The 24,101-nt window shown below is 44.8% G+C and overlaps 1 protein-coding gene and 1 long non-coding RNA gene across 4 annotated transcripts in view; one reads left to right on the forward strand and one right to left on the reverse strand.

Moving 5' to 3' along the window:
• The window catches only part of COLQ (collagen like tail subunit of asymmetric acetylcholinesterase), a 250,697-nt gene that overhangs the window by 185,689 nt on the left and 40,907 nt on the right, over positions 1-24,101 (forward strand). For all 3 annotated transcript variants that reach the window (XM_063921952.1, XM_063921953.1, XM_063921954.1), the window contains 3 exons: positions 7,837-7,881; positions 8,112-8,147; positions 12,282-12,362. In XM_063921952.1, coding sequence (XP_063778022.1) covers positions 7,837-7,881; positions 8,112-8,147; positions 12,282-12,362 — 162 coding nt within the window. The remainder of the gene's footprint in view (positions 1-7,836; positions 7,882-8,111; positions 8,148-12,281; positions 12,363-24,101) is intronic.
• The window catches only part of LOC134927468 (uncharacterized), a 53,813-nt gene that overhangs the window by 10,408 nt on the left and 19,304 nt on the right, over positions 1-24,101 (reverse strand). The gene's annotated exons all lie outside the window — the stretch shown is intronic.

Raw genomic sequence — 24,101 nt, forward strand, 5'->3', positions numbered from 1 at the left:
AAATACCACAATATATAGCCCCAGAGGCTATATATGTGGAAAATACCCCTGCCAGAATCCAGAAAAAAGCGGGAGAATAGGCTGCGGAAAAGGGGCGGAGCTATCTCCCTCAGACACACTGGCGCCATTTCTCCTTCACAGATCCGCTGGAAGGAAGCTCCCTGGCTCTCCCCTGCAGTCTACACTACAGAACAGGGTAAAAACAGAGAGGGGGGGCACTAAATTTGGGCGCAATATATATATATAATATTAAAAGCAGCTATAGGGGACATAACTCAGTTAGTCCCTGCATTATATAGCGCTCTGGTGTGTGCTGGCATACTCTCACTCTGTCCCCCCAAAGGGCTTTTGTGGGTCCTGTCCTCATTCGGAGCATTCCTTGTGTGTGTGCGGTGTGTCGGTACGGCTGTGTCGACATGTTTGATGAGGATAATGATGTGGAGGCGGAGCAGATGCCTTTAGAAGGGATGTCACCCCCTGCGGGACAGACACCTGAGTGGATGGGCTTATGGAAAGTAATGAGTGCACGTATAGACTCCTTATATAAAAAAATCGACGACATGCCAAATGTGGGACAGCCGACTTCTCAGCTCGTGCCTGCCCAGGCGTCGCATGGGTCGTCAGGGGCTCTAAAACGCCCGCTACCTCAAGCAGACCCAGATGTCGACACTGATACTGACACCAGTGTCGACGACGATGAGTCAAATCTGATGCCCACTAAGGCCATTCACTGCATGATTGAGGCAATGAAAGAGGTGTTAAACATTTCTGATATAACTACAGGTACCACTAAAAAGGGTATTATGTTTGGAGAGAAAAAACTACCCGTAGTTTTTCCCCCATCAGATGAATTAAATGAAGTGTGTGAAGAAGCGTGGGCTTTCCCTGATAAAAAATTGGTAATTCCTAAGAAGGTACTAATGGCGTTCCCTTTCCCGCCAGAGGATAGGTCACGTTGGGAAACACCCCCTAGAGTGGATAAAGCGCTCACACGTTTGTCTAAAAAGGTGGCACTACCGTCTCCGGATACGGCCGCCCTCAAGGAACCTGCTGATAGAAAGCAGGAGGCGATCCTGAAGTCTGTATATACACACACAGGCATTATACTTAGGCCAGCTATTGCGTCAGCTTGGATGTGCAGTGCTGCCGCTGCGTGGTCAGATAAACTGTCAGAAAATATTGACACATTAGACAGAGACACGATCCTGTTAACCATAGACCATATAAAAGACTCAGTCTTATATATGAGAGATGCACAGAGGGAAATCTGCCGGCTGGCATCTAAAGTAAGTGCATTGTCCATTTCTGCTAGGAGAGGCTTATGGACTCGCCAGTGGACAGGAGATGCGGATTCAAAAAAGCACATGGAAGTGTTACCATATAAGGGTGAGGAATTATTTGGGGATGGTCTCTCGGACCTAGTTTCCACAGCAACGTCTGGGAAGTCAGCATTTTTACCCCATGTCCCCTCACAGCCTAAGAAGGCGCCGTTTTATCAGGTTCAGTCCTTTCGGACCCAGAAAAACAGGCGTGGAAAAGGCGGGTCTTTTCTGTCCAGAGGCAGAGGTAGGGGAAAAAGGCTGCAACAAACTGCAGGTTCCCAGGAGCAAAAGTCCTCCCCCGCTTCTTCTTCCAAGTCCGCCGCATGACGGTGGGGCTCCACAGGCGGAGCCAGGTACGGTGGGGGGTCGCCTCAAAAATTTCAGCGATCAGTGGGTTCGCTCACAGGTGGATCCCTGGATCCTGCAAATAGTATCTCAGGGGTACAAGCTGGAATTCGAGGCGTCCCCACCCCACCGGTTCCTAAAATCTGCCTTGCCGATTGCTCCCTCAGACAGGAAGGCGGTGCTAGCGGCAATTCACAAGCTGTATTCCCAGCAGGTGATAATCAAGGTACGCACAAGGGTTGGGTATCTGCACACTCACTGTATGTTTTCAATAGTGTGGGTGTATGTGAGTCATCACCATACAATCACAGTATAGATCCCCTTTCAAAATTATCTTGAATAATATTCAGTAACGTAAGGGGGTGCTGTCAATTACAGTGTATATGTACTAGGGTTGGGGGGAAAAAGAATGAGAAGAAACTGTATAGTTGACGCACTAGAAAGAATTAATTAGTCATAAAAAATAACCTTTATTAAATTATTATTAAGAATATGAATGGAATTTCATAAACCCAAATTGCAGTGAAACATAAGAGTTAAAATCAGAAACGAACTAACATATATGTGAACCTACAAGATAGGAATTGGTGAATAAAGAGATTAAAAAGGCGTGTCCTGCGTGTATTTCATATATATCCACTATAAAATTATTATATTCAGGGAATCACCAATATTTAATCCCTTATAGGTGTGATTCTGTTTTAATGTGATGGCTGTTACAACATTTATTAACAGTAAACACTCTCCCGGTGAGTGATTCCAGGGAGTCAGTATCTTGTGTGTATCGTCATTCACTCCACAAGAGTAATCCCTAGGAATTTCTCCCAAATATAGGGACTGTGAGTGTCAGAGGATATAAATATGATAGAGAGTTATTTAGATAGTGTATGAGCCTCACTTCTGGCAAAAAGGCATTAGTATGTGATATACTGTTAAATTGGGGTCAACTCAAAAAGTAGGTGTCAAGATCTATAATATAATGCACAGCATGAGGATATATGTACTATCCCACATTAATTATAACACACATGTTTATCTGGGTATATATATGGGGGGAATTCTTCATACGGGGGATATGGCAGTCCCCACTTTATGTGGATTGCTTGGGGGGATATGGCAGTCCCAGATATTAATTTTCAGTAACCCACCTATCAAAGATATAGCAGTCCTCACGTCTATGTGGATCTTTTAAGGGAATTTAGCAATCCCAATTATATTCTCTCATAGACCACATAGGACCTCAATAGGTTCTGTGAGCTGCAATATGATACAATAATTCTAATTTATTCTCTGTTTATTTTATTCAGAGATATAGAGTTATTATCCATGGAGGCAGCACTCCTATTCATAATGTGTGTCAACCCCATATATTGTATCCCTTTATTTATTTCACTGTGTGATTAAGCATAAGGTGTGGGATAGTGCCTGATGCATTAAGTACCCCTTGGGGACTGGTGTATACGCCCCACAATTTGTGTATATCAAGGAGTTTAATATTCCATTAATAAGTATAACTGCCAATAAGTGTTGCTTTGTAATGGCTTTTTGCTACACTGTTCTAATATTCACTCATACAACTATCATCTGTTTCCAAATGTTACTATATTGTTGCAATGTGGTATGTTAATTATTAGCCTAGAAGCCAACTGGATAAGGCTGCTGCAAAGAGACATCTTGAATAAATGATGAGACAGTGCTAGTACTAATAATTAACATACCACATTGCAACAATATAGTAACATTTGGAAACAGATGATAGTTGTATGAGTGAATATTAGAACAGTGTAGCAAAAAGCCATTACAAAGCAACACTTATTGGCAGTTATACTTATTAATGGAATATTAAACTCCTTGATATACACAAATTGTGGGGCGTATACACCAGTCCCCAAGGGGTACTTAATGCATCAGGCACTATCCCACACCTTATGCTTAATCACACAGTGAAATAAATAAAGGGATACAATATATGGGGTTGACACACATTATGAATAGGAGTGCTGCCTCCATGGATAATAACTCTATATCTCTGAATAAAATAAACAGAGAATAAATTAGAATTATTGTATCATATTGCAGCTCACAGAACCTATTGAGGTCCTATGTGGTCTATGAGAGAATATAATTGGGATTGCTAAATTCCCTTAAAAGATCCACATAGACGTGAGGACTGCTATATCTTTGATAGGTGGGTTACTGAAAATTAATATCTGGGACTGCCATATCCCCCCAAGCAATCCACATAAAGTGGGGACTGCCATATCCCCCGTATGAAGAATTCCCCCCATATATATACCCAGATAAACATGTGTGTTATAATTAATGTGGGATAGTACATATATCCTCATGCTGTGCATTATATTATAGATCTTGACACCTACTTTTTGAGTTGACCCCAATTTAACAGTATATCACATACTAATGCCTTTTTGCCAGAAGTGAGGCTCATACACTATCTAAATAACTCTCTATCATATTTATATCCTCTGACACTCACAGTCCCTATATTTGGGAGAAATTCCTAGGGATTACTCTTGTGGAGTGAATGACGATACACACAAGATACTGACTCCCTGGAATCACTCACCGGGAGAGTGTTTACTGTTAATAAATGTTGTAACAGCCATCACATTAAAACAGAATCACACCTATAAGGGATTAAATATTGGTGATTCCCTGAATATAATAATTTTATAGTGGATATATATGAAATACACGCAGGACACGCCTTTTTAATCTCTTTATTCACCAATTCCTATCTTGTAGGTTCACATATATGTTAGTTCGTTTCTGATTTTAACTCTTATGTTTCACTGCAATTTGGGTTTATGAAATTCCATTCATATTCTTAATAATAATTTAATAAAGGTTATTTTTTATGACTAATTAATTCTTTCTAGTGCGTCAACTATACAGTTTCTTCTCATTCTTTTTCCCCCCAACCCTAGATAATCAAGGTACCCCTACTTCAACAAGGCCGGGGTTATTATTCCACACTATTTGTGGTACCGAAACCGGACGGTTCGGTGAGACCCATTCTAAATTTGAAATCCTTGAACACATACATAAAGAAATTCAAGTTCAAGATGGAATCGCTCAGGGCGGTTATTGCAAGCCTGGACGAGGGGGATTACATGGTATCCCTGGACATCAAGGATGCTTACTTGCATGTCCCCATTTACCATCCTCACCAGGAGTACCTCAGATTTGTGGTACAGGATTGCCATTACCAATTTCAGACGCTGCCGTTTGGACTGTCCACGGCACCGAGGGTATTTACCAAGGTTATGGCGGAAATGATGATACTCCTTCGAAGAAAGGGAGTTTTAATTATCCCGTACTTGGACGATCTCCTAATAAAAGCGAGGTCCAAGGAACAGTTGTTGGTGGGAGTAGCACTATCTCAGGAAGTGCTGCACCAGCACGGCTGGATTCTGAATATCCCAAAGTCACAGCTGGTTCCGACGACACGGCTACTGTTCCTGGGTATGATTCTGGATACAGTCCAGAGAAAAGTGTTTCTCCCGGAGGAGAAAGCCAGGGAGTTGTCATCTCTAGTCAGAGACCTCCTGAAACCAAAACAGGTATCAGTGCATCACTGCACGCGGGTCCTGGGAAAGATGGTGGCTTCTTACGAAGCAATTCCCTTCGGCAGGTTCCATGCCAGAATCTTTCAGTGGGACCTGTTGGACCAGTGGTCCGGATCGCATCTTCAGATACATCGCTTAATAACCCTGTCTCCAAGAACCAGGGTGTCTCTACTGTGGTGGCTGCAGAGTGCCCATCTTCTAGAGGGCCGCAGGTTCGGCATACAGGACTGGGTCCTGGTGACCACGGATGCCAGCCTTCGAGGCTGGGGGGCAGTCACACAGGGAAGAAACTTCCAAGGACTATGGTCGAGTCAGGAGACTTCCCTTCACATAAATATTCTGGAACTAAGGGCCATCTACAATGCCCTATGTCAAGCAAAATCCCTGCACCTACACCAGCCGGTGCTGATCCAGTCAGACAACATCACGGCAGTCGCCCATGTAAATCGACAGGGCGGCACAAGAAGCAGGATGGCGATGGCAGAAGCCACAAGAATTCTCCGATGGGCGGAGAATCATGTACTAGCACTGTCAGCAGTGTTCATTCCGGGAGTGGACAACTGGGAAGCAGACTTCCTCAGCAGACACGACCTCCACCCGGGAGAGTGGGGACTTCACCCAGAAGTCTTCCAGATGCTGGTAAACCGTTGGGAAAAACCACAGGTGGACATGATGGCGTCCCGTCTCAACAAAAAGTTAAAAAGATATTGCGCCAGGTCAAGGGACCCTCAGGCGATAGCTGTGGACGCTCTAGTGACACCGTGGGTGTACCAGTCGGTTTATGTGTTCCCTCCTCTGCCTCTCATTCCAAAGGTATTGAGAATAATAAGAAAGCGAGGAGTAAACACGATTCTCGTGGTTCCGGATTGGCCAAGACGAGCGTGGTACCCGGAACTTCAAGAGATGCTCTCAGAGGACCCGTGGCCTCTACCGCTCAGACAGGACCTGATACAACAGGGGCCCTGTCTGTTCCAAGACTTACCGCGGCTACGTTTGACGGCATGGCGGTTGAACACCGGATCCTAAAGGAAAAGGGTATTCCGGAAGAAGTCATTCCTACGCTTATTAAGGCCAGGAAAGATGTTACGGCAACGCATTATCACCGCATATGGCGAAAATATGTTGCATGGTGCGAGGCCAATAAGGCCCCAACAGAGGAATTTCAACTAGGTCGATTTCTGCATTTCCTGCAAGCAGGAGTGGATATGGGCCTAAAACTAGGCTCCATTAAAGTACAGATCTCGGCTCTGTCGATTTTCTTTCAAAAAGAACTAGCTTCAGTACCTGAAGTTCAGACTTTTGTAAAAGGAGTGCTGCATATTCAGCCCCCGTTTGTGCCTCCAGTGGCACCTTGGGATCTCAACGTGATGTTGAGTTTCTTAAAATCACATTGGTTTGAGCCACTTAAAACCGTGGATCTGAAATATCTCGCGTGGAAAGTGGTCATGTTATTAGCCTTGGCTTCAGCCAGGCGAGTGTCAGAATTGGCGGCTTTATCATGTAAAAGCCCTTATCTGATTTTCCATATGGATAGGGCAGAGTTGAGGACTCGTCCCCAATTTCTCCCTAAGGTGGTGTCAGCGTTTCACCTGAACCAGCCTATTGTGGTGCCGGCGGCTACTAGTGAATTGGAGGACTCCAAGTTGCTAGACGTTGTCAGGGCCCTGAACATATATGTTTCCAGGACGGCTGGAGACAGAAAATCTGACTCGCTGTTTATCCTGTATGCACCCAACAAACTGGGTGCTCCTGCTTCTAAGCAGTCTATTGCTCGCTGGATTTGTAGTACAATTCAGCTTGCACATTCTGTGGCAGGCATACCACAGCCAAAATCTGTAAAGGCCCATTCCACAAGGAAGGTGGGCTCATCTTGGGCGGCTGCCCGAGGGGTCTCGGCTTTACAACTTTGCCGAGCAGCTACTTGGTCAGGGGCAAATACGTTTGCAAAATTCTACAAATTTGATACCCTGGCTGAGGAGGACCTGGAGTTCTCTCATTCGGTGCTACAGAGTCATCCGCACTCTCCCGCCCGTTTGGGAGCTTTGGTATAATCCCCATGGTCCTTACGGAGTTCCCAGCATCCACTAGGACGTTAGAGAAAATAAGAATTTACTCACCGGTAATTCTATTTCTCGTAGTCCGTAGTGGATGCTGGGCGCCCATCCCAAGTGCGGATTGTCTGCAATACTTGTATATAGTTATTGTTAACTAAAGGGTTATTGTTGAGCCATCTGTTGAGAGGCTCAGTTGTTTTCATACTGTCAAACTGGATATAGTATCACGAGTTGTACGGTGTGATTGGTGTGGCTGGTAAGAGTCTTACCCGGGATTCTAAATCCTTCCTTATTATGTCTGCTCGTCCGGGCACGGTGTCCTAACTGAGGCTTGGAGGAGGGTCATAGTGGGAGGAGCCAGTGCACACCAGGTAGTCATAAATCTTTCTAGAGTGTCCAGCCTCCTTCGGAGCCCGCTATTCCCCATGGTCCTTACGGAGTTCCCAGCATCCACTACGGACTACGAGAAATAGAATTACCGGTGAGTAAATTCTTATTTTCCTAATACAGTATATTTGCTTCCAGGGTGTGAAAGGTGATACAGGAATAAATGGTCCCAAAGGTGAACAGGTAGGACTTTTCATGTCATTGCGTTAGTGAAGTTGCTTACTTATGTTGGACTGGTGGTGCTGATGTCTTGTCTCTTCCTCACTAATTATGAATGTGAGTCCTGATCAGCAGTGAATCACTTTCGTTAAGAAGCCCAAGTATAAGTTCAATAACTTAAATGCAGACCTTTTCAGTATTTACACCAAACTGCACCCTCATTATATTTATGAATTTCATGTTTCTCTATTTAGGGTTTTATGGGCCTCCCAGGAATGCTTGGGCAAAAAGTAAGTACTGGAAAATATCCATTTATTTGATGCTTTACTCTGTAATAGGCCACATAACATGATGCATGTTAAAATGCTATTACATGTACTGTATCAATGCATTTAAAAGACATTTAATTTAAGTTTTACTCATACATTTGATATGCATTTAAAAACAGGTTTCCATTAAATATGTCTAAACTGGATGCTTTAGGATACAATCTGGATCAATCAGCTCTACAATCCCTTCAAGTATGTTGCCCAAATTGTTGGCTATCCTCTTGTATTAGATATCTTGGAATCCAAGTCCCAGATGAAAAATAACAACAAATTAACCAAACAGACAACATTCCCCTTATATGGCCCACCAGTCATTATGAATCAGTATCTGTAAATCTTACTAGCCTGTGAATAGTTAAACATATCCACAATGGCCTAGTAATACTTGTTCAAACTACTACTCTTCAGAGATTATCTTCAGTATTTCCAGACATCATTTACTCTTGACACCAGCTGAATATATGTCACCTCCCAATTTGTGTCCCAGGAAAGGTTGGCAGTGAGGAAGCTGCCCTGGATTTGTTTTATCCACATTACTCTTAATAACCCAGCTAAATATAGCATTGCTTACTGGCAGCAACTGTGTTATCTGTGATAATCATATAATTGTTAAATAAGGATCATGCTAAGGAAATTTGTTTTGTTTCTCTAACTTGTGTATGAACCCACTGAGAGCAAATTACATAATGAATGTAATTTAGGTCTAGAGGTAGAAATGAAATTGCTTTCAGCATTGGCTAGGGATACAAAACGTAAGGGTGTATCATCCACGCACACCACAGGCAACATGACAAGTGGAAATATGTAGATGCATTTATTGCATTGGTTGAAAAGTTACAGTGCATCAGGAAAGTATTCACAGCGCTTCACTTTTTCCACATTTTGTTATGTTACAGTCTTATTCTAAAATGGAATAAATAAATAAAAAATTACCTCAAAATTCTACACACAATACCCCATAATGGCAATGTGAAAAATGTTTTTTTTTGTTGAGATTTTTGCAAATTTATTAAAAATAAAAAACTAAGAAATCACATGTACATAAGTATTCACAGCCTTTGCCATGAAGCTCAAAATTGAGCTCAGGTGCATCCTGTTTCCACTGATTCTTGCACTGCACTGATCCTTGAGATGTTTCCACAGCTTAATTGTAGTCCACCTGTGGTAAATTCAGTTGATTGGACATAATTTGGAAAGGCACACACCTGTCTATATAAGGTCCCACACTTGACAGTGCATGTCTGAGCGCAAACCAAGTCAAAGGAATTGTCTGTAGACCTCAGAGACAGGATTGTCTCAAGACATAAATCTGAGGAAGGGAACAGAAAAATATCTGCTGCTTTGAAGGTCCCAATGAGCACAGTGGCCTCCATCATCCGTAAATGGGAGACTTTTCCTAGAGCTGGCCGGACGTCTAAACTGAGTGGTCAGGGGAGAAGGGCCCTAGTCAGGGAGGTGACCAAGAACCCGGTGGTCACTCTGTCAGAGCTACAACATTCCTCTGGGGAAATAGGAGAACCTTCCAGAAGGACAACCAGGCCTGTATGGTAGAGTGGCCAGACGGAAGTCACGCCTTAGTAAAAAGCACATGGCAGCCCACCTGGAGTTTGCCAAAATGCACCTGAAGGACTCTCAGACCATAAGAAACAAAATTTTCTGGTCTGATGAGACAAAGATTGAACTCTTTGATGTGAATGCCAGGTGTCATGTTTGGAAGAAACCAGGCACCGCTCATCACTAGGCCAATACCATCCCTACAGTGAAGCATGGCAGCACCATTTTTTCGGAGATCTGCACATGTGCTGTAGACTCTGGCACTGTGCCAGAGTCTCTAGTGCTCAAATTGCTGACAGTGCTGCCAGCTACGTGACAGAGAGGAGGGGGCCCACACACAGTGACTGCACATGGGTCCCCACTTCTCTAGATACGCCGCTGACTGTAGATACTGACATTGTCAGTCTCAGTGCCATGTTCTTTTCTGAAACATGTCATATAGCATTTGCCAGACATACAGTATGCACACAATATGGAGAGAAGATCACCCTGCCTCAGTCACCTGTTCCAGCTATTTCTCCGTGTGACTCTAATATACAAGCACCATTGACATTTGGGAAATGTTCTGTAATGGAATGCATTATAGTCACTCAAGTTAATTCACAACTACACAGTGATATGTATCTCTGCATATGGAATCCTGCTCTTGCAGAAAGGGATTCCCAGAACATTTTGGAGGCGACACACTGTACAAGTAAGCGCGTGCATATGCGGCACCTACAGTAGCCCTGGACGCCCTTATTTTTGTTGACAGCCCATATGACGGCCTATAAAATTCTGCAAGTCTAACTAAGATGGGGGTGAAATGAGGTGTCATTGCCAGTGTTTCCACGGCACTGCAAGAGCACTTTGTTTCGCTCGCACCTAATTTAATTGGCCACTTTGTATTATGTGCCCTACAGTTATTGATGTGAAACATCCACAGTTGTTCTGACTGAAGTGAATGGCAATGATCTGTCAGTTGTGATGGCAATGAGATGTCATACCAGTGAGCGTTACCTAAGAAACGGAAACCGAACAGATATACACTTTGCATTAGTATGTCTGTACTGGCTTCTGCAAAAGTGCTGATGCTGGACACCAATTACTCTATTATTATCTGGGCTGGCACAGAAACTTATAGGTACAGTAATTGACTACAGCACCCAACAGATACTGCTGCCTTGTATTTCTATACCCCAGCTTTATATCGATTGGGTCCTGTAGTCAGTTTCATTAGTAGCACTGCTGCTGCTGCCTCTGCTGCCGCTGGCAACACTGCCACCTGCCGCTTTTGTTGACAGCCCATATGATTTTTGTTGATGGCCTATAAAATTCTGGAAGTCTAGCTAAGAAGGGGGTGAGATGAGGTGTCATTGCCAGTGTTTCCACGCCACTGCAACAGCACTTCACTTCGCTTGCACCTAATTTAATTGGCCACTTTGTACCATCGTTTTGCACCATCATGGCAGCATTATGCTGTGGGGATGTTTTTCAGCGGCAGGAACTGGGAGACTAGTCAGGATAGAGGGAAGATGAATGCAGCAATGTGGAAAGACATCCTGGATGAAAACCTGCTCCAGAGCGCTCTTGACCTCAGACTGGGGCAGCGGTTCATCTTTCAGCAGGACAACGACCCTAAGCACACAGCCAAGATATCAAAGGAGTGGCTTTAGGACAGAGCCCAGACTTGAATCCGATTGAACATCTCTGGAGAGATCTGAAAATGACTGTGCAACGATGCTTCCCATCCAACCTGATGGAGCTTGAGAGGTGCTGCAAAGAGGAATGGGCGAAACTGCCCAAAGATAGGTGTGCCAAGCTTGTGGCATCATATTCAAAAAGACTTGAGGCTGTAATTGCTGCCAAAGGTGCATCAACAAAGTATTGAGCAAAGACTGTAAATACTTATGTACGTACATGTGATTTCTTAGTTTTTTATTTTTAATAAATTTGCAAAATCTCAAAAACATTTTTTTCACGTTGTCATTTTGGGGTATTGTGTGTAGAATTTTGAGGGAAAAAATTAATTTATTCCATTTTGGAATTAAGGCTGTAACATAATAAAATGTGGAAAAAGTGAAACGCTGTGAATACTTTCCGGATGCACTGTAAATTAATTTAATCTTGCCATTCTTCAAATAACTTACCTTTGTGATACACTGTGGTGTATATAGTTTATCGTTGCGACGGATCTGATGGGAAAGGTTGTTAGGACACGTTGTGGTGTGATTTTACAACATCTCAATGACTGAGTAGCCAGAGATGTTCTTACATTCTTGTAAAGGCAAGATCATTCACAACCTCTTGTACAGAATAGCACATTATATTATTCAGGTTTAGTTCAGCTTCAATGCTTGCTTCTAATAACTAGCTAAATTGTATTATCAGAACAGACTTAGCATAAATCCAGTGTATGACCGGAGTGCTTTCTGTCTGGAGTCTGGGTATGTATGGTTTATGTTCCTGATGACATAGAGGATCTCTACGATACATATGCTCTATTAAAGATTATTATTTTGGGAATTCTGTCCTAATTATCTTTTTTTGTGTTTACAAAAGGGAGAGATGGGCCCAAAAGGTGAGCAAGGAGTTCCTGGAAATAGAGGACCTACCGGGAGACCAGGGAAACGAGGCAAACAGGTACTGACATTGTCAGTCTTAGTGTCATGTGCTTTTCATGTCATACAGCATTTGCCAGACATATGCAGACAATATGGAGAGAAGATCACCCTGTCTCAGTCACCTGTTCCAGCTGTTTCTCTGTGTGCCTTTAATATATACAAACACCATTGAAATTTGGGAAATGTTCTGTAATGGAATGCATGATAGTCACTGAGGTCAGTTCACAACTACACAGTGATATGTATCTCTGCATATGGAATCCCGCTTTTGCAGAAAGGGATTCCCAGAACATTTTGGAGTCGACACACTGTACAAGTAAGTGCGTGCATATGCGGCACCTACAGTAGCCCTGGATGTCCTGATTTTTGTTGACAGCCCATATGATTTTTGTTGATGGCCTATAAAATTCTGCAAGTCTAGCCAAAAAGAACAGCACTTCACACCGCTCGCACCTAATTTAATTGACCCCTTTGTATTATGTGCCTTACAGTTATTGATGTGAAACATCCACAGTTGTTCTAACTGAAGTGAACCCCAATGATCTCTCATACCAGTGAGGATTAGAAACAGAACAGAACAGATATACAGTTTGCATTAGGATGTCTGCAGTGGCTTCTGCAAAAGTCCTGACGCTGGACACCAATTACCATTATTACCTGGGTCTTATGCATACTTGCCTACCTGACCCTTTCCATGAGGGAGAAAATGCTCTGTTCCTGGACTTTCCTGGTAATGTATGATTGCCATCACCTGTGGTGAAACACCTTTCTTATCAATTAACTAGCTCACCACAGGTGATGGCAATCATACATTACCAGGAAAGTCAAGGAACAGAGCATTTTCTCCCTCATGGAGAGGCATACTTGCCTACCTGACCCTCTCCATGAGGGAGAAAATGCTCTGTTTCTGGACTTTCCTGGTAATGTTTGATTTCCATCTGTTAGGGTCTCCTGCCCTGTGCTGCCACGTCGTCATGGCAACCGGGAGACAAGTGCTAGTGGAGTAACCTGAGCGCAGCTGATACTCCGGTTCGGGTCTTTTGCTGTGCAGTGGTTATAGGCTCTGTGCACGGCAGGGGATCCGGTGCTGGTTTTTGTGCTCACAGTCTGTGAGGTCTGAGTGGGGCGTGGACAGCACCTGCTTTATAAGGCCTCTTTTCAGGGTAAGCAGATGCTGCTGAATCTCTGTTGGTTAGTCAGTTCATGAAAGTTAGCCAGTACTGTGTAGCTTTGTATTTGTTTGTCGCTTACTGCAAATAGGCCTGGGGATTTGGTATTACACTCTGCCAATCCAGACCTAGCAGTAAGACTGGAGTCAGTCGTTTAGCTTGCTGGGGTTCTGTTATTACTCTGTGAACTTAGCAAGTTTGCGGCTGTATTCTAACACTTGCCTGTCTAATCCTGTCTCACTGTGCTAGGTGTCAGGGGTCAGTTTAGTGGCAGTAAGCTTAAACCTGTGCACTGCAAGTGAGAATCAGGATTGTGGAGGCTCTCCTTGTGTCTATCATTCCATCTCTGACCAAGGAGTTTACTGCCACACCCGTTGGTAACCCTTTAGGGTTTTGCTGTTGCCCTTGGCAACAGCATTTCGGGTTCTCTACGTATTAAAACACAACATCTTGCTTTTTACATCTGAGCAGTTCTAGTACAAGGGAGATACCCAGTTCCTTGGCCTCTGGGCTTCTCTGTTCACTGTGTGTGTATTTTGTTACCCTATCACCTTCTGTGTACGTTATGTCATATTCCCCAGTTTGTCTGTGATTCCATTTGTTTTGCATAGCAGTTCAAACACCAGTACATTCCTGCAGACACTGGAGTGCATGACAGTTCTGACACTAGTACTTTCCTGCAGGCACTGGTGTGCATAACATATTCAGCAGCCTAATACTCCTGTTGAAATTTTGTGGGAATATGGAGCATACCCCTCAAAATACGTTGCAACAGGTGGTCGATCAGGTGCAGGTCCTGACTCGACAATTTAATGATTTGTCCATTAAAATGCACACCTCCCAGGCTGCTGGCGGAGCTCCCGCAGCAGCAGCACCTGCAGGGGTTAAGGAGCCGAAAGTAAATCTCCCGGATCGTTTTTCTGGAGATCGCTCGCAGTTCTTTTGTTTCAAGGAGAGCTGCAAGCTATACTTCCGGCTTAGGCCTCAGTCTTCTGGGTCGGAGATTCAGCGGGTGGGCATAGTGATTTCCTTGCTACAAGGAGACCCACAGGTCTGGGCATATGGGTTGCAGCCTGACTGTCCGTCGCTTAAAAGTGTTGATGTTTTTTTTACGGCACTGGGCATGTTGTATGATGACCCTGACAAGACGGCCTCAGCCGAGGCTCAGATTTCGATCCTTAAGCAAGGGCGAAGGCCAGTTGAGGTTTACTGTACGGAGTTTCGGAGGTTGGCCCATGATACCCAGTGGAATGACCCAGCCCTGAGACACCAGTACCGAAGAGGTCTTTCTAACCAGATAAAGGACCAACTGGTACAATATCCCTTGCCTGATAGCTTGGATCAGCTCATGCAGTTATCCATCCGGGTGGATAGACGGCTGAGAGAGCGTAGGCTTGAAAGGGAGACTGAGATTTCCTTCCTTCCCAAGGGAACCTCAGACTCTGAGGAATTTTCTGAGGAGCCTATGCAGATTGGGGCTACCCGCCTCTCCTCGCGTGAGAAGACGCGGAGGAGACAGCAGGGGTTGTGTTTGTACTGTGGGAATAAAGGTCATGTGGTAGTATCATGCCCAGAAAAGCCGGAAAACTTCAGGGCCTGAGGGTGATGGGAAATATCCTGTCAGGCCAGAAGTCAGAATTTCCCAAGAAGACTTTTATCATTCCGGTGACCTTGAAGATCCTCGGTCAAACTGTCAAGACTGAGGCCTTTGTGGACAGTGGGGCCGACGGGGTTTTTATGGACCGCCAATTCGCCCTAAAACACTCTGTTCTCTTAGTACCCTTGGCATCGGAAATTGAGATTTGTGGGTTAAACGGGGAACCATTATCCCAAGGTAAAATTACCTCTTGCACTAGCCAGATTTCTTTGTTTATTGGAGCCACACACTCTGAAAAATTGTCCTTTTATGTGACTGTCTGTACTTTTGCCCCATTGGTGTTGGGGTTACCCTGGTTAAGGGCCCACAATCCTCAATTTGACTGGGTCTCTGGGGAGATTCTTAGTTGGGGTACTGATTGTTTCAGGAGTTGCTTGAGCCTTCCAGTCAGGCTCTCGCAGCTAAGTTTGCCAGGATTGCCAGGGTGTTATGCAGATTTTGCGGACGTGTTCTCCAAAAAAGTTGCAGAGGTACTACCTCCCCATCGCCCCTATGACTGTGCCATTGATTTGTTGCCAAATGCTAAGCTTCCCAAGAGCAGGTTGTACTCCCTGTCACGTCCTGAGACTCAGGCTATGGCAGAGTACATTCAGGAGAACTTGGCTAAGGGATTTATCAGACCTTCACAGTCTCCAGTTGGGTCGGGGTTCTTCTTCGTGGGTAAAAAGGACGGTTCGTTGCGACCCTGCATCGACTTCAGGGAATTGAACCGTATCACGATTAAAAACTCATACCCACTGCCTCTCATTTCGGTCTTGTTTGACCAGCTTCGTACTGCCACCATTTTTTCTAAGATTGACCTACGCGGTGCGTACAATCTAATCCGAATAAGAGAGGGGGATGAATGGAAGACTGCCTTTAATACCCACTCAGGGCATTATGAATATTTGGTGATGCCTTTTGGGCTCTGTAATGCCCCGGCAGTCTTCCAGGATTTCATGAATGATGTGCTCAGGGAATATTTGGATAGATTCTTAGTTGTATACTTAGATGACATCCTAATCTTCTCCCATTCCCTGGAGGAACATCGGAAGCATGTACGCTTAGTCCTCCAGAAACTCAGAGACCACCGGCTTGGGGCGAAGCTGGAGAAGTGCGAATTTGAAGTTCAGCAAATCGCATTTCTAGGATATATTATCTCCCCAGAAGGTTTCCAAATGGAGGGTTCCAAGGTACAGGCAGTCCTGTATTGGGTGCAGCCCACTAGTTTGAAGGCGCTTCAGCGTTTCCTGGGCTTTGCGAATTTTTATAGACGATTTATCGCTGGATTTTCGTCTATAGTGGCGCCCTTGGTGGCACTCACTAAGAAAGGGGCGGATGTTGCTCACTGGTCTTGTGAGGCTAAAGCGGCTTTTGCCCGTCTCAAAAGGGCATTTGTTTCGGCCAAGGTGCTGCGACACCCAGATCCAGAGCGTCCTTTTGTGGTGGAGGTGGATGCCTCTGAGATGGGTATTGGGGCAGTGCTTTCTCAGATGGGAGTGTCTGATAATCGCCTTCATCCCTGTGCTTACTTTTCCCGTAAATTTTCGCCTGCCGAGATGAATTATGACGTGGGTAACCGGGAATTGTTGGCTATTAAGGATGCACTCGAGGAGTGGAGACACTGGCTTGAGGGGGCTAAGTTTGTGGTCTCAATTCTCACTGACCATAAGAATCTGGCATATTTAGAGTCAGCGAAGCGTCTCAATGCCAGGCAGGCACGATGGGCTTTGTTTTTTGCTCGCTTTAATTTTTTGATAACATATCGCCCTGGGTCAAAAAACATCAAGGCTGATGCGCTCTCGCGGAGTTTTGCTCCAATCCAGGAGACCACCGAGGAGCCGTTGCCCATTGTTTCCCCATCATGTATTAAAGTGGGCATTACCCAGGACCTCTTATCATTAGTCCTTAGAGCACAGGAGCAGGCTCCTCCAGACCTTCCGGTAGGTCTTTTGTTTGTGCCTCCTAGGTTAAGACAGCGAGTGTTCCTGGAATTCCATGCCAAGAAGTCGGCAGGTCACCCGGGTATTGCCAGAACTCGGGAGTTGCTATCTAGGGCGGTGTGGTGGCCCTCGGTGGCTAAGGATGTGGATCAGTGGGTTCGGGCATGTGACATCTGTGCCCGAAATAAGACTCCTAGAGGGGTTCCTGTTGGCCCATTACATCCACTCTCTATCCCATCTAAGCCATGGACCCACATTTCAATGGATTTTGTGGTGGACTTGCCCAAATCCTCGGGGATGACAGCCATCTGGGTTGTCGTTGACAGGTTTTCGAAGATGGCGCACTTCGTTCCACTGGTTGGGCTGCCATCAGCCAGACGCCTGTCTGAATTATTTATGCTGCATGTTGTGCGTCTCCACGGGTTGCCACTTGATGTGGTCTCTGACCGCGGATCCCAGTTTGTGGCCAAATTCTGGAGGGCATTTTGTTCCGATCTCCAGATTTCTGTCAGCTTGTCGTCAGGCTACCATCCGCAGTCTAATGGGCAGACTGAAAGGGTGAACCAGTCCTTGGAGCAGTTCCTCAGGTGTTATGTCTCCAAGTGTCAGACTGACTGGGTTGCTCATCTGTCCATGGCGGAGTTTGCCTATAACAACGCGGCTCACTCTGCTACAGGGATCTCTCCCTTCCTTTGTGTGTATGGGCATCATCCTAAGGCCAATTCTTTTGACCCCCTGGACTCCACGCCTGGTGGTTCCTCTGTGGTTTCGGTCCTTAGAGGTATTTGGCGGAAAGTGAAGAAAGCCCTTGTGTCTGTGTCATTAGTGACCAAAAGGGTTTTTGATAAGCGGAAAAGACCCTGCAGCTTCAAATTAGGAGACTTCGTCTGGTTGTCTACCAAGAATTTGAAGTTGAGACAGCCATCTCATAAGTTAGGGCCCCGGTTCATCGGCCCTTATAAGATCACCAGGGTTATCAATCCGGTGGCATTTCAGTTAGATCTGCCCCGTTCTTTGGGTATCAATAAAACATTTCATTGTTCCCTTTTAAAACGGGCGATTAGTAATCCTTCTTCCAGTGGAAGACCTTCCCCTCTTCTGATACGTGGCCAGAGGGAGTTTGTTGTTGAAAGGATTCTTGACTCCAAGGTGGTTCGGGGTCGGCTGTCATTTTTGGTGCACTGGAAGGGGTATGGCCCGGAGGAGCGGTCGTGGGTGCGCAGTTGTGATCTTCATGCCCCCAGACTGATACGCTCTTTCTTCTCGCAGTTCCCCGATAAACCCGGTGGTAGGGGTTCTTTGACCCCTCGTCAGAGGGGGGGTACTGTTAGGGTCTCCTGCCCTGTGCTGCCACGTCGTCATGGCAACCGGGAGACAAGTGCTAGTGGAGTAACCTGAGCGCAGCTGATACTCCGGTTCGGGTCTTTTGCTGTGCAGTGGTTATAGGCTCTGTGCACAGCAGGGGATCCGGTGCTGGTTTTTGTGCTCACAGTCTGTGAGGTCTGAGTGGGGCGTGGACAGCACCTGCTTTATAAGGCCTCTTTTCAGGGTAAGCAGATGCTGCTGAATCTCTGTTGGTTAGTCAGTTCATGAAAGTTAGCCAGTACTGTGTAGCTTTGTATTTGTTTGTTGCTTACTGCAAATAGGCCTGGGGATTTGGTATTACACTCTGCCAATCCAGACCTAGCAGTAAGACTGGAGTCAGTCGTTTAGCTTGCTGGGGTTCTGTTATTACTCTGTGAACTTAGCAAGTTTGCGGCTGTATTCTAACACTTGCCTGTCTAATCCTGTCTCACTGTGCTAGGTGTCAGGGGTCAGTTTAGTGGCAGTAAGCTTAAACCTGTGCACTGCAAGTGAGAATCAGGATTGTGGAGGCTCTCCTTGTGTCTATCATTCCATCTCTGACCAAGGAGTTTACTGCCACACCCGTTGGTAACCCTTTAGGGTTTTGCTGTTGCCCTTGGCAACAGCATTTCGGGTTCTCTACGTATTAAAACACAACATCTTGCTTTTTACATCTGAGCAGTTCTAGTACAAGGGAGATACCCAGTTCCTTGGCCTCTGGGCTTCTCTGTTCACTGTGTGTGTATTTTGTTACCCTATCACATTCTGTGTACGTTATGTCATATTCCCCAGTTTGTCTGTGAGTCCATTTGTTTTGCATAGCAGTTCAAACACCAGTACATTCCTGCAGACACTGGAGTGCATGACAGTTCTGACACTAGTACTTTCCTGCAGGCACTGGTGTGCATAACACCATCACCTGTGGTGAGCTAGTTAATTGATAAGAAGGGTATTTCACCACAGGTGATGGCAATCATACATTACCAGGAAAGTCCAGGAACAGAGCATTTTCTCCCTCATGGAGAGGGTCAGGTAGGCAAGTATGTGGAGAGGGTCAGGTAGGCAAGTATGGTCTTATGTAGTCACCATCTGTGACTTTGGTCCTCTCCATGACATATACTAAACCATACTTGCCTACCTGACCCTCTCCATGAGGGAGAAAATGCTCTGTTCCTGGACTTTCCTAGTAATGTATGATTGCCATCACCTGTGGTGAAACACCTTTCTTATCAATTAACTAGCTCACCACAGGTGATGGCAATCATACATTACTAGGAAAGTCCAGGAACAGAGCATTTTCTCCCTCATGGAGAGGGTCAGGTAGACAAGTATGTACTAAACATTACTGCAGCTCAGAAAGCCAGAAAAAGTTAAAAATAGATTTTGTGTGCTATAGTCAATGTGGTCTGAATATTAGCACATGCGGTGCACAGGGTGTGTAGCATTACCCTGTTGCTGTACTGCCTCCATATCAGCACTGTTGTTTACTTGTCCCATAATTAACTCATTCTCAGCTGCTTGAGGTTTAGGGTTAAGTAGCAAAAGAACTATATGGTAAACTGCCATTTATAACCCGCTGCTCATTATGGTTCTAGGCTTCCCCTCTGAGTACTGGAAATCCTGGGACATCACAGTGGTGATGTTATCAGGGCTTGGCCTCAATGTAGGGAAGCCCAAACTGCTGCAAGGGAGATCTGTCTCACATCTCTCCTGTCAGCACTGTACCTAATACTGTCTATTTCTGGAAGCTGTATGTATTATACTGTGTGCTGTGTGTATTACTGGTGGGCCGTGTGTATTTAGGACCTTATTCAGTAAGGATTGCAGATTCTGATTTTTAGCAGAAACTGCAATCCTTGCAATTACATACTGGGGCTGCCCATCGCAAGACAAGGCCGCCCAGCATGCGACCCGCCGCCCACCCACTGCGATCACACTGTAATTGCGATCGCACCGCAATTACAGCGTGGTTGCAGAAACTGTGGATGGCTCCTGCTGCCATGTTTTTGATTGTCACACCCCGTTTCCCTGACATCGCCCCCAAAACGCTCTGTTGACGCCCAGCAAATGCAGGCAAAGGCGTTTGCGGTTAATGCGATCCAATCACATTAACTGCTCGTGCCCGGGGCGGGACCTGTGCGTGCGCAGAGCGCACCTTTCTCAAGAATTGCGGACCTGAATAAGGCCCTTAGTATGTATTACTAGTGCAGTATGTACTGTATTACTGTGTATTACTGGGAGGGGAGGCAATCGGGAGACCACCTGTTGGGATCCTGGCGGTCACAATGCCAATGCTGGAATCCCGACAAGTGGGGAAATCCCACCGCCGGAATACCAACGCCACAGGCTTTTCTCCGTCTGTGGGTGTCCTCTGTGGCGAGCGCAGTGAGCCGAAAGGGGCTTTCTAGCACTCGCCCCATTGCCGGGACACTGGTGGCCCAGATCCCACTGTCTGGATCATGACAGCTGGGATCCCGGCTGCCGGTAAACCGTATGTATTCCACTGGGATGCAGTGTGTATTACTAAAGCAGTATGTATTACTGGGTGGCATTGTGAATTCCTAGTGCATTATGTATTAGTGGGAGGCAGTGTGTATGACTAGTGCAGTATGTATTACCATGGCCGTAGAAAGTGGGCTCGGGTAATGGGGTGTGTCCTACTGTAAGGAGGTGTGGCCTCCTTACAAAAAAATATGTAGAAAAGTAGTATTTGGGGCACCGTGAAGCAACGCCGCGTGCACCACAGGGGATGACCCCCAGCCTGGGGCAGATCAAGGAGTATTGTTACTAACATTGCTGCCTACAATACTCGATTGCTTGTTTATTATTATTATTATTATTATTAATAATAATAATCGTATTTATATAGCACTTTTCTCAAAGGGCGGTATCCTATTAGCCGTGTAATTGCGGCAATTTTTTGTGCACATTTTTTGGGGCATCTATCGACAGACAACTGCTGAAAAAAATGCGCCCCTGTTTTTCGCCCTATCCTATTCCAAACATGCGAAAACGGGACGTATGCGAAAAAAATGTAAAACTCAGGGCGAAAAAATGGGGAAATCAGTCTGTACCTCAATAAATGCTAAACTAACATAGGACAACAGTGTAATATAGGTCATATTAAATATATTTGGGGTACTTAAATTGGGTCAAATGGCTATTAAATGCATTTTTTTTTAAATGAAAAAATATTATAAAGTATTATAATGCAGGTTTTTTCAGCAAAAAAAGTGCTCATATTGAATTCGGGGTACATAAAAATGGATATAAGTTTATATTTGGGTAATTTTATTGGACTTTTAAAACAAAGGGCCTAATTCTGACCTGATCGCTAGGCTGCGGTTTCGTACAGCGGGCGATCAGGTCTAATCTGCGCATGCACCGCAATGCGTAGGCGCATCGCATGGGTACAAAGCGGATCGCCGCTCAGCGATGGGTTTGTACGAAGGATCTATTCACAGGGACATCCGCAAGAAGATTTACAGGAAGAAGGCATTTGTGGATGTCAACTGACCATTTTCTGGGAGTGTTTGGAAAAACGCAGGCGTGTCCAAGCGTTTGCAGGGCGGGTGTCTGACGTCAATTCCTGTCCGGAACAGGCTGAAGCGATCGCAGCGGCTGAGTATGTCCTGGGCTACTCAGAGACTGCACAATATCTGTTTGTACAGCTCTGCTACACATGTGTTCAAACACTTGCACAGCTAAAATACACTCCCCCCTCCCATAGGCAGTGTTAGGGTATGTTAACCTATTCAGGTCTGGTCTATAAACTCTCTGCAGTCATCAGTCAGAATTCTGTTTCTTTTGCAACCGGTTGGAGATCAGTGAATGAAAAGATGACACAGGATCATGTGTAACCTAAGCAGACCATAGTTGACCTGGCTTAGGGTCCATAATAGGTTTATTTTATAGCTTAAAGACAAAGGATTCATGTTTGCCAATACATTTAGCCAATCAGAATACACCATGTATGTCTCAAAAACTGTAATACATCAATTGTCATACAAGATTATAATTAGCAATTAGAACATTCTTGAATATAGTTTATTGCTTCATGATTATCAGTCTTTCGGACATAAACTCAAAACATTCTATCCAATTAGCCTTGGATACATCTGGCGTTGCCTTGTCCTTGAACACGTCATGCTTTAAAACAAGATATTCGAGGTATATAGTCTGAATATATCTGTCCAATATTTTTAAGGATACACGAACACATTTTGTGATTAACAGTAAATATCTTAATCAATGCAAAAAAGCGTGAATCAATATATTTGCTATACTGCGGAAGCTCCTACACCATCATTTCCCCTCTTTTTGATTCCACTTTTTCTCCCTATTCTACCTACACTAGGCCTGAACTATTCCCTTTCAGTAAACCAGTCCCCTGGACTTATGGTCCAAACCTTGGGGATTACCCCTAACAACAACCAAAGGATAAGCAACTTCATTCTTCTGGCTGGAGAGTCACTGTCAACTTCTTCGAGTGGGATGCATGTAATCAGGTATCACGACCTTTCACCTTAATTTAAGCTAGACATGGTTAGCAGCACTTGATATGGACCATCATATCTTGGTTCAAAGGTCTTTCTCACATGTCTCTTTAAATAGACCCAATCTCCTGGATTTAGCTTATGCGTAGCTGATCCTTCTGGGTCTGGAATGGAAGAAAACACTCGGCAATGGAGGTTAGTCAATGTTTTACAGACCTCCTGTACATAACCTGTTAAATCACCATGATTATGTTGTAATTGTTGTGGATAATAACAACCTGTTCTTAGAGCTGACCCAAACAATATTTCATATGGAGTCAGTTTACTAGGTCTCATGGGTGTGGTCCTAATATTAAACAAGACTATAGGTAGGCATTCTGGCCAAGTTCTTTTGGTTTCTGTCATCATTTTCTGTAGTTTTAGTTTAAGGTCAAAGTTCAGATGTTCCCCCTCCCACTCGCCTGGGGGCGATAAGGCACGTGGAAGGCCTGCTGTACCCCCAAATCTTTCATTATATGCTGCATGACTTCTCCTGTGAAATGTGTACCTCTATCTGATTCTATAACCTCAGGTACCCCAAATCCTCATACTACTTCTGCTATCAGTTTCTTTGCAGTGGTTTTTGCTGTGGCTTTGCTTACTGGCCAGGCTTCGGCCCAGTGACTAAACATGTCCGTTGTTACTAGTACATATTCATATGAACCGCTTCGTGGCAACTGTATATAGTTGATTTGTAGTCTTTGAAATGGGTAAGAGGCTTTGGGTATAGTTCCTAGAGGTGTCTTGGTTCTTTGTCCTGGATTGCTGATTCCACAGATCCAGCATCCTGCTACAAAGTTTGTTGCAGCTTTATTGAAGCCTGGAGCTATCCAATGCTCTTGTACTCTATTTACCATGGCTTCCTTTGAATGATGTACTTGTCCATGAGCTACTTGTAACATAGGTGGAAATAGAGCTGCTGGTAGACAGTACTTTAATTCTCTTGACTTCCAAAGTCCATGTTCATCTTCTTCTGCCCCCAATCGTCTCCATTTCTCCTTTTCTCCTTGTGATGCTTGTTGTTGAATTTTGATCAGCTCCTCTTCACTGGGCATTTGCTTCACATCTTGAGCTACTAAGACTTGCTCAGGTTCTTTTGATTGTAAGGCAATTCTCTTGGCTTCTGCAACT

Source organism: Pseudophryne corroboree, chromosome 5 (genome assembly GCF_028390025.1).
Source record: "Pseudophryne corroboree isolate aPseCor3 chromosome 5, aPseCor3.hap2, whole genome shotgun sequence".
Classification (NCBI taxonomy): domain Eukaryota; kingdom Metazoa; phylum Chordata; class Amphibia; order Anura; family Myobatrachidae; genus Pseudophryne; species Pseudophryne corroboree.